This window comes from Protobothrops mucrosquamatus, unplaced genomic scaffold (assembly GCF_001527695.2).
Source record: "Protobothrops mucrosquamatus isolate PMUCROS unplaced genomic scaffold, P.Mucros_1.0 scaffold1731, whole genome shotgun sequence".
Taxonomy (NCBI): domain Eukaryota; kingdom Metazoa; phylum Chordata; class Lepidosauria; order Squamata; family Viperidae; genus Protobothrops; species Protobothrops mucrosquamatus.
Genome location: NW_015387878.1, coordinates 1 through 11,332, shown reverse-complemented (window position 1 = coordinate 11,332; position 11,332 = coordinate 1). Strand labels below are relative to the sequence as shown.

General features: G+C 39.7%; 1 protein-coding gene across 1 annotated transcript in view; it reads right to left on the bottom strand.

Annotated features, from left to right (window-relative positions):
• Positions 1-6,162, bottom strand: part of LOC107293787 (calcium uptake protein 1, mitochondrial) — a gene marked incomplete at its 5' end in the record, with an annotated part of 11,507 nt that extends 5,345 nt beyond the window's left edge. Inside the window, 1 exon segment of the mRNA XM_015822965.1 lies at positions 6,073-6,162. Coding sequence (XP_015678451.1) covers positions 6,073-6,162 — 90 coding nt within the window.
• Positions 6,163-11,332: the final 5,170 nt, after the last annotated feature.

Here is an 11,332-nt window from a genome sequence, read left to right as displayed (position 1 = left end):
GGAAAGTAGGTTCTGCTCATTTAGTAGACATTGTGTTAAAAGCAAGTCAAGTAAAACGTTCAAAAATCCCTAATTAGACATTGTAATCTTACTTTATTATACTTCTTGCCTTGTGTTTTTCTGCATTATAACTCATTCTTTTTTTTTTAGTAAGTAATCTACCCAGACAACTCTTTTGTCATTAGGTAGTTTAAAAGAAATAAATAAGCAAGAGGGTTTCTTTGTCACTTCTGTTTAGATTTAGATTACTGTTTGGCATATCACAAGCAATATGTCATAGCAATAGCACTTAGACTTATATATTGCTTCATAGTGCTTTACAGCCCTCTCTAAATGGTTTACAGAGTCAGCATATTGCCCCCCCCCAGCATAATATGGGTCCTCATTTTACTGATCTTGGAAGGATGGAAGGCTGAGTCTGGTGAGAATCGAACTACTGAACTGCAGTCAGTCAGCAGAAGTAGCCTGCAGTACTGCATTCTAACCACTGCGCCACCACAGCTCACTGGGATGCTATCCCAAAACAAGAAAACCAATATGCAACAGTGCTTCTGAACAGAATAGCAATTTTCAATACAGGTAGTCCTCAACTTACAACAGTTCATTTAGTGACCATTCAAAGTTACAATGGCACTGAAAAATGTGACTTATGATCATTTTTCACAGTTACCACCTTTGCAGCATCCCCACGGTCATGTGATGCTTGACTCTTATTTATGACCGTTGCTGTGTCCCAGGGTCATGTGATCCTCTTTTGTGATCTTCTGACAAGCAAAGTCAATGGGGAAGCCAGATTCACTTAATAACCGTGTTACTAACTTACCACCTGCAGTGGATTCACTTAAAAACTACGGCAAGAAAGGTTGTTAAATGGGGCCAAACTCACTTAACGAATGTTTCACTTAACCACAGAAATTTTAGGCTCCATTTTGGTTGTAAGTATGCAGAACAGCAGTCCATTTGGCCATGGATTTTGAAAAATCTATCTGTGCAAAACTGAACATAGTTGGCTCTCTAAATAGGTTAATGTTTTAGTTCAACGTGAGCAATCTTTTAAGAATTTTACATTTAAGAAGCTATTACTGGGAGTTTGAATTAAAGCTAACTCATGCAATGAAACCTTGGATTTTTCCTGAAATTTGTCCCACTGTCTTCTTGAGCTGGATGTATGCAGCTGTAGCTTAAGTAAGAAATTTCGTGTGCGGCACAAGTCATACTGCGTGTCTCGAAAAGGCTTGCATATATCATAAATAAATAATTCCAATGTTCTCCAAGGCAGGGAATTGTTTATTTTTTATTTTTGGTTAGGTGTTATGTACAGGTAATTTAATGAGAAAGATTGAAAGGCAGAAGGGAGCGTTACCAACAAAACAAATTATTAATCAACTCTGTCATCCAGTGGCCTACTTTAGAGTCAAGATTTTGAAATCCCAGGCTAATTTTTGTTTGCTTTCCCCAACCTTCTTATCAGAAGAAAAATAAACAATTTAACAACTTTAATCCCAATGTACTTGGCCTCAGTTAAGCAGCAGCCTGTCTTTTCCAAAGTATTCTTTACAGCAAAATGTAAAGGGAGATAACTAACATGGAGCCCTTGAGGACTGATTTTCAAATAACCTTCTGTAGCAACCTCTTAAATTTATGTTCACCTACTTGCTGCCTTCTAGATATACTGAACTCCCATTAGAATGAAGGTAATGATTTCAGCTTGGGGGAGATTAGTTTAAAACTAGCCCTACTTTTGTACTTTTCCCAAATTGGTAATAATACTGAACTTGCGCTGTTTATATAGGAAAGCTAATTCTTGGTCACATGTTTCCATTTTGATTGCAAGGATTTCATTTCTGCTTTTCTATGGATGCTTCCTAGGTAAAAGTAAGTTTCCCCTTTCCAGTCATGTCCGACTCTAGGGGCGCTGCTCATCTCCATTTCCTATCCGAGGGAATTGTCCGAAGACAATTTCCATGGTCATGTGGCCAGCCTGGCTTTATGCCACAGGTGCACGGAATGCCGTTACCTTCCCACCAAAGTGGTACCTATTTATCTACTTGCATTTGCATGCTTTTGAACTGCTAGATGGACAAGAGCTGGGCAAGAATGGGAGGTGGGGTCTTGAACTGCCAACCTTCTGGTTGACCAGCCCAGTGTCTAAACTACTAGGCCACCAGGCCCCTTATGAATGCTCCCTATACTAAGATATTGAGCCTTCCTCTTGTCTGTCCTTTATCTTAACTTACATTTAAGAAATACATTTGGATTCAGAATATTAACAAGCTGCAACACAACATAAGTAGCTTGGACCTCTTAGGAAGCTTACAAGCAGAATAGAACAGCAATATATGTTTTCTCTTAATAGGCCGGATGTTATAGTGTAATCATGAGTGATTATTTCTCTTTTACTAAAATTTTCTGTTTCCCTCTAATTTTTATTGCAAGGTAAAGTAAAATCTCTTTTGAACTGAGCTTCACCCTTGGTAAAACCATGAACTTGTTCCAGGTGCTCCATGTCTGTATCAAAACACATCTACTCTGATCAGAAGTGCTGGAAGTAGGGTGAACAGCTAAGGATGGTGATGGCTAAGTGGAAGTAGGAGAAAGAATATGCTGAGCAATCGGGGGAGTGAAATGGATGGATATGATAGGCTTGTGGCCAAGGACACTGGCAGCAGTGCCTAAGAGAAATAGAGTTTCCTTTTACCACCCTTTAAGTTTTTACCCACTGGGTCAACCTATCTGTTATCATGACACTAATACTAATAGTATTAGAGGACCGGACGGACGAGGTAAGACGGGGTATCTCTCACTGACCCGTACCAACAGGTGGGTCACCGTGAGACCCCACCTTACGACCGGTCGCTACTTCTCTGTGTTTGTCGGTGACGTGTGAATGAAATGTGACTGATCAGATGGTCACTGGGGTGTGTGTGTCACACAGCTGAATCGTATTACAAACAAAGACATATGGAAAGCCTTCAAAGTCACCCCAATTCCAGACAAAAAGAGGGAAGTGAGGCTGTGGTGGTACAGACACGTGGTTGGAGCTAATGTGGAATCCATTGCGAGGCAGGCACTTGCACTTAAGCCCAGATGGCCAATGGTCCCAAGGACAACCAAAAAAGTGATGGATGGACTGCTAGCAGGAAGACATGTGAGCCAAAGGCTTATGCCCTGTCAATGCTGCAGATTGGACGAAGTGGTGGGCGAAATGCAAAACTGAGGACCCAACGTTATGATAGAAATAACACAATGAACAACAACAAGAAGAAGACTGGACTGCCTGCTCCCCAACTCATCCCATGGCCACCTTTTTCATTCCTCCTTAAGCCATTACTGCTGTTGAGGTCCTGCAAGCATGGAAGGTAGGCTGGCAAGATTTACAGGTGGGCTAACAAATTAACTATGAAGAGGTGGTGGGGGGGGGAATGCCCCAGCCTTGTCCTACTTGCTCTGTCTCCTTTGGACTCTGTTTTAGCCAAAACTAAAAAACAACCAAAATGCTCTTGCCTTTAGTTCTACTGAATTGTAATCCAACTAGAATTGTTTGGCAAAGGTCAAGAACCTGATTAAGAAGAAACTCATTATTTTAACTCTGGAACAGATTAGGATAACTAAAGGGTGCCTCAAAGATTAACCAGAGAGGAAACAAACATCAAAATAACCATGGGGATATGGCAGAAAAGAAGAGTTTGCTAAAATATATTTGACCTGTGGTAAGCTTAAAAATAAGAAAAGACCTTGAGTTGGCTGGTTTGCCACAAGCAGCTTTGTTTTTTAGTACACTAGTAAAACTACTGTGTTGCAATTATATTTCTGTCACCATTTCTTTTTATGATGATCCAGATAAGATTTATAACCAACACGAGAAAATAACAAACAATAGTTCGATATTACAGAGCTGAAAAAGTGCAGAAAAAGAGCAACCAGAACTATGAAAATGTTCTTATATGGTAGAAGCTACAATGCTTGCAGAGGGGGGAAAAACAGAACTGCACAAATAATCACGAGGACCCATCTGATTTGAGGCTGAAAATTCCCAGTCCTAGAATGTACGGAATTTGGACTAAAGTCTAATAATGTTATAGATGTTAAAGACCAACAACTACTTATCCCATGTTCTCTGAATAAGGAGACAAAAATGCCTAATCTAGTCTAAACATTTAACTGACTATGCAACCAACCATAATAAATTATTAAATTTATATGCTGAGGCAAGCTGAACCAGATTTTAGAATGAAAATAGCATTTTTCTTGGTAGTGCAGCCCCAAACATCCAGTGGATGTTCTAGACACATTCTAGACCAGGGCTGGGCAACTATGGCTCCTTTATGACCTATGGACTTCAACTCCCAAAATTCCTGAGCATGGCTGGCTCAGGAACTCTGTGAGGAAGTCCACAAGTCATAAAGGGGCCATAGTTGCCCAACCCTGGTCTAGACATACACTAGCCTTTGGAGGTTAGTGATAAGCAGAGTTCTAACAGGCTGACAGGTCTTGCTGCTGGACCATCTATGTTGTCCAGTTGTCGGATAGTTGTTTCATCTATGGCTGCAACAAACACCAGCCACCTATCTTGGGTCTTCTTTCTTCTTTCTTCTTCTTCCTCCTCCTTCTCCTCCTCCTCTTCCTTCTTTGAAGAAGGAAACATCAGTCTCATGTATGACCAGATGCCGGTTGAAAGTCAATATTCCCAGTGGTAAGGAAAATAAAGCTATCTGTTTCTCTGATCCTCTGCATTAATTAGGCTTCTCTTCTAGGCTTTTTTTGAATTTAGAAAGCAATGGCTGTTTGGTGTGCCTTCACATATAATGTTTCACCCAACCTTATTTGACTGAGCCCTTAATTTAAGGGCAACAGTTTTTGGAAAACAGTAAAACAAACACTCAACGAACACCAATGGATTTGATTTTTGAGCACTGTAAGGTTTGGAAATCAGCCAAGAGGCAGCCTAGTCAGGCAATTCAGCACCAAAGTAAGGAAAGGAAGCAGCAGCGAATCTCTATATAACTTGGCAGCTGCTTTGCAAATTACAGACTATGCTTGCTTTAGGAATATCATCCTTTTAGACTTCCAGGAGATTAAGAGATCAGCATTCTTGTGGCAATAAATAAATAGCCAGAGTTGTCCAAAGTAAAAAAAAGTTGATCAAATGAACAATGAACCTGAGTTGATAAAAAAAAACCCTGAATTGATCAGAAAATATTCCAGTTGATTGGCTGATGGAACTCAAGGAGGACAGTGAATGAACTGACAGGGAGTACCCATTAATCCTGGGAGAATACTTGGTAGTTGTTTTTTCTTGCCAGAGGAATTAATTGCTGGATGGAGCAGAATGGATAGCAGAGAAGCTATCCATGAAACTACCTGACACTATACCATGAATGTATGACTGGCATAGTTCTGAAGGATAAAGTTAACCTTAAGGGGCCAATGGTTGAAAGGATAGGAGAAAACATCTAACATGGCTATGAGGATGGGCCCCCATCCACATAGCCTTGGCTTGTCAATCCTGCAATGCTGAATGAAGGTGAATGCTCCAAGGTCACCTTGTGATCTTTGGAGTTGAGAGGGCTTTTGAACCCGGCTCCCCACTGATCTTAATACAATATTGAAGAGAAATGCAACAAAGATAATTAGGTGGCTGGAAGCTAAATCATACAAAGAACAGTTGCAGAATTGAGTTTGTCTAGTCTAGTGAAAAGAAGGATTGGGGTGACATGATAACAATGTTCCAATATTTGAGGGGCTGCCACAAAGAAGAGGGGATCAACCTATTTTTCAAAGCAAGACAAGAAACAGTGGATGAAAACTAATCAAGAAGAGAAGCAACCTAGAACTAAGGAGAAATTTCCTAATAGTGAGAACAATTAACCAGTGGAATGGCTTGCCTTCAGAAGCTGTGGTGCTCCATCACTGGAGGCTTTTAAGAAGAGATTGGACAACCATGTCTGGAATGGTAGGGTCTCCTGCTTGAGCAGGGGATTGGACTGGAAGATCTCCAAGGTCCCTACGAACGTGTTTTTCTGTTTTTCTCTTATATGAGAGCGAGACTGCAGGTAAATAGAGGATACTCACCATCACAGTCAAAAAGGGCAAACACGACATCACATACATGGTCTGACAGCTCTACCTTTGCCACTGTTTTGGCTACTTGTTGCATCGTATCTGCAGGAACAAAAACACATTGCAAGTCAGATGTCAACATGTTGTGGGAAATGAAAGACTTAGCATAAACATACTCAAGTCTCTAATTATTTTTTTCCTGATAAGCAAAGTCAATATAAGATTTCCCCACTCCACCAATCCCCAATTTTAACATGAAGCAACCAGCCCTTTTCAAGCTAAATGCACTTGCTAAATGGAGGGGTGAAAAATGTTGAAGCCAACATATAATTTCTCATCTAACTGCACTGCTGAAGCCAGTCATATCAGATGCAACCATTTATTCTCCTGATGGGTGTTTGATTGCAATTCATTTGACACACTAGTGGAGAAGCTGGGGGGGGGGGGCAGAGAGAGAGGGTGGATTCAAAAAACTGATAGGTTAAATACAGAAAACCTGCACAGTATAGCTGCAGCTAGCTCCAGATGGCTAGGTCTTACGAGCACAGTTCTTGCCAACAGCCTTTATCAGTGTCACTTGGATCAATGGGAGTACATCTGTGTTTATTGCATAAATGCAACTTTTTGAGTAATGGTTACCCAGGAAATGATCCTGGTGATTCTGTCATACATTAACTCATATAAATCCTCCTAGGATTCTTTTTAATTCATCATTTCCATAGATGAAACAATGTTATATTCTGGGTAGGTAAGGAATGGCTATAGGTCATAATTTGTACCAAGATCTGAAGACTGATGAGAGTCACCCATACAACCTAGGACAGGGGTAGGCAACCTCGGCTCTTTTATGACTCATGGACTTCAACTCCCAGAATTCCTGAGTCAGCATAGCTGACTCAGGAATTCTGGGAGTTGAAGTCCATGAGTCATAAAAGAGCCGAGGTTGCCTACCCCTGACCTAGGAAGTCAGAATTTTTCTCTACAGCACAGAGCCTGGAATCCCTTAAATGTGGCAGAGGAGTGAGACTTTGCTGCTCCCCCACTTTTTTTATTGCAGAGATGAGGGAATCAATTAGCAGCATTCAGGAAGGGATCTTGGAAATCTTCTAAGTCCAACCCCAGGAGACCTTATATCAGGGGTGTCCATCCTTGGAACTACAAAACCTGTGGACTTCAATTCCCATAATTCTCCAACCAGCCATGCTGGTTGGGGAATTCTGGAAGTTGAAGTCCACAAATCCCAAAGTTCCTAAGATTGGACACCCTTACCATATAGCATTCCAGATAAGTGGCTGTCCAATCTCTTCTTAAAGAGATCCTGCCTTTGGAAACAGAGAGGCCTTTATTCAGGATTTTTTTTTGGGGGGGGGGAGGCCCAGAGCCTGCCCCAATCACCCCGTGCTCACTTGAATAGATAGCCTCTCCAACTCTATGCTGTGAAAGCTTCCTAATTCATTCCCTTCTCCCTGTTCTGAGGAACATGGATCAAAGAGAATAGGCAAAATCATAAAACTGTGAATCTCAAAGGCTCAGTTGAGGAATAAGGGCCCATGGCTTCTTTTAAGAATATGGAGCATGTCCCATTTCCATTTCAGGATCCTAAAGTGGGATTCCAGCATTTGAGATCCTGACCTATGAAATGAAATGGTAAAATCAGCAAGGAAGATGGCTAAGAGATAACTTCTTCTTGTACAGAAACCAAAGGGTAAAAGAAAGATGTGGGAGATTTAAGGCAGTTATTATGTATTCATGATGACCAAATTAACTGTTTGAATACGACTAGAATTCTAAGTTTGCTACTTTTGAAAACAATATAATATGAATTCTGGGTATAAATTTTGTAAGTAAACAAAATGAATAAATAGGTTTGCCCCCAAATAACTACATTTCTGATTCAACTACATATGTGGTGCTTTTTGCCACCCACAGATATGAAGCTTTAGATTATTTTCTTCAATAAATAAATGAACAAGTAGAATGTTCTTGACTCAATAGTTTAACTGGGTTCTTTTTTATTTAGTTTTAGGACTTGTGTGGAGAACCAATCATATTTTAGATCACATTTATGCAGAAATATTGAAATGTCAAAAGGGTACACAAACTTTTCAGCACGGCAGTATATAACAAATTAATTTTTGAAAGGTACAGCAAGCTCAGCACTAAGTTAATTTATTGCCAGAAGTTAATAGATGGTCAATGAACTAATCAATCAACTACTGATGGTATTTTATTTTTCCTCTGATAGTAACACCATAACACAAAATCTTAGAAGTGCTTACTGAGGATTTCCCCCTCCACTTATATTCTCTTTTTGCTCTATGGTGGTTTTCTTGATTAGCTGCTCTCACCCACACCTCTGCTGGAAAGGATATTAAGCTAGGGCAGGGGTCTTCAAACTCGGACCTTTTATGACTCATGGACTTCAACTCCCAGAATTCCTCAGCCAGCATGCCTGGCTGAGGAATTCTGGCAGTTGAAGTCCATGAGTCAAAAAAGGGCCAAGTTTGAAGACCCCTGAGCTAGGGTCTCAATAGGTTTCTTCACAGTAGTTTAATCAGAATAGAGCTGGAAGGGAACTTGGAGGTCTTCTAATCCAACCCCTTGCTCAAACAGGAAACCATTTCAGACAGATGGCTGTCCAGTCTCTTCATAAAAACCTCCAATGATGGAGCACCCACAACTTCTGAAGACAAGCTATTCCACTGATTAATTGTTCTCAGTGTTAGGAAATTTCTCTTTAATTCCAGGTTGCTTCTCTCCTTTGATTAGTTTCCATTATTTCTTGTCTTGCTCTCTGGGGCTTTGGAAATAATCTTCTTTTTGGCAGCCCTCAAATACTGGAATACTGCTATCATGTCATCCCTAGTCCTTCTTTTCTCTAGATCAGCCATACCAATTCCTACAACATTTCTTCATATGCTTTTTAAAAATGATCAGGAAGTATTGAGTACTAATGAATGGTTGCTGGAATCGGGAATGTTTAGTCTAATGAAGAGAAGGACGAGGGGTGACATGATAGCAGCCTTCCAATATCTCGGGCTGCCAGAAAGAAGACAGGGTCAAGCTATTCTCCAAAGCACCTGAAGGCAGAACAAGAAGCAACGGAAGGAAACTAACCAAAGAGAGAAGCAACCTAGAACTAAAGAGAAATTTCCTGACAGTGAGAACAATTAATCAGTGGAACAATCTGCCTCTAGAAGTGGTGAATGCTCCAACACTGGAAGTTTTTAAGAAGAGACTGGACAGCCATTTATCTGAAATGGTCTAGGGTTTCCTGCCTGAGCAGGGGGTTGGACTAGATGACCTCCAAGGTACCTTCCAACTTTATTATTATTATTATTATTATTATTATTATTATTATTATTATTATTATTATTATTATTATTATTATTATTATTATTATTTAAATACGACCTGACATAAAACAGATTTCAATGTCTTTAATATATTGCTAAAAATGGCAAAATCCAAGAGAAATTCCTAGTTGTTGTGCAAGTGGGTGGTTTTAGTGACTGAAATTATAAATCAATTTATCTTTCTTTTTCAACTTTCTACCCCTGAACAAAACTACTTATACTGTATATAAGTCAAATATTCTGTATTGAAGGCAGAATGATTTGAAACACTCATATATTTCTGAAAGCTTATGAGTAAGCACAGAGTATCAACATTTACAATAGGGGGGTGGGAAGCAAATAATCAAGTCTTATCATTAGAAAATCTAGTTCAATTAAGCTAAACAATTCTACAACAATCTATTGCCAAGTAAACAGCAGGAGAAATTTTGTTACGTGTAACCAACACTCATTCAAGGTCCACAAGACATATTTTTGCATTTAAATTATCAAGTCAGCAAATCTGAAAGTATTTTGCAGTGGTAGTCTCTGTGACAAAAATCAAGGAAAGCCAAAACTAGGGGCAGAGAATTTGGCTCAGAGTACAGTAAACTAACTGCATATTAATGCTTCTGAAGATATGCCTCCAGTTAACTTAATTGGAGTGCTAACATGCTCGAAAACTTTGGAAGAAATCTCATTAGTCTGATTCTAAGTAGACTAGCTGTTAATTAGTTATGAAAGCCATCCTGCCAAGGGCAGTTAGCAAGGATCTTAGAGAACCCATTGACCCATCTGTGGAACATGAGTGTGTTTCAACTTTCTACGAAATTGGCCTATTCAGATTTTTAGTTTAATGCTGAACTGGTAAAAATCAGTTTAGGGGTGAAACTTCCTTTATGGGGGGAAGAAAGAGAACTACACAGTGATGAAAATGAACAAGGCTGTCTGTAGATCAAAAGGAACCGATATCTGAGCTATATTAGAGGAAATAGCTTAAAGCAATTGGTTTAGCAAACTAAGGCCAAGAACAGATACAAAAAAAGCATTTCTAGCTCAGGGTTGAACCGTAGGGTCTTTGGTGCTGAGCTTGGTTGTTTTCTTGCAGATGTTTCATTTGGGTAATTCGTTCATTCATTATCCAAATTCATTTGGGTAAAGTAACATCTGCAGGAAAACAACAAGCTTAAAGAGCACCAATAAGGCCAGGAAGCAGAAGCAACTCTGGTGTTCTCCCATATACACACATTTTAATATTAATACCATTACTTTACTGTATATATAAAAGGTACCATATGGTAAATATGGGAATGATTTTATCGTGATGCTAATATTAAGATTAGCAATCACACAGCTGGGTTCCTAAAAGTAAAGGCAACTGGGGAAGAATGCAAGTACACTGTGTGGTGTTTGAGTAGGATTTCAAAAAACCGCTCTTCCTCTGCTGCGATCCCAGTTGAAAACTGTAATATCCTCTGACACAGCATTTAAAGCTTTTCCTAAGCTTTAGCAAAGTTATCTTAATTGTAAATAAGTAGGTGCCCAGCAAAGATTGCAGAGGCTTTAAATTGCTTTGCTGTGGCTAGCTCTATTTGCGCCAAGTTCTAAGCAGCCATACCATTATTCAGGATGGGTAATTTATTAGAGCAAGGTGGCTCTCAGTTAATATGCATGTAAAAATGTCCAGAAGAAAACAGTCAGCAGGTTAAGTGTCTCACTACATTTAATCTTTTAGCAGTGTTCTTCAAGCTTGGCAACTTTCTAAATGTGTGGACTTCAGGTCCCATAATTTCCTGGGAGCTGAAGTCCAAATATTTAGAAAGTTGCCACATTTGGGGGGGGGAACCCTGCACATACTTTAAGAGCATATTTGCTGTATGTGGAACCCAATTCACATCACAATTTAGGAGAACCCAAATTCAGCTCCCTGCATTGGG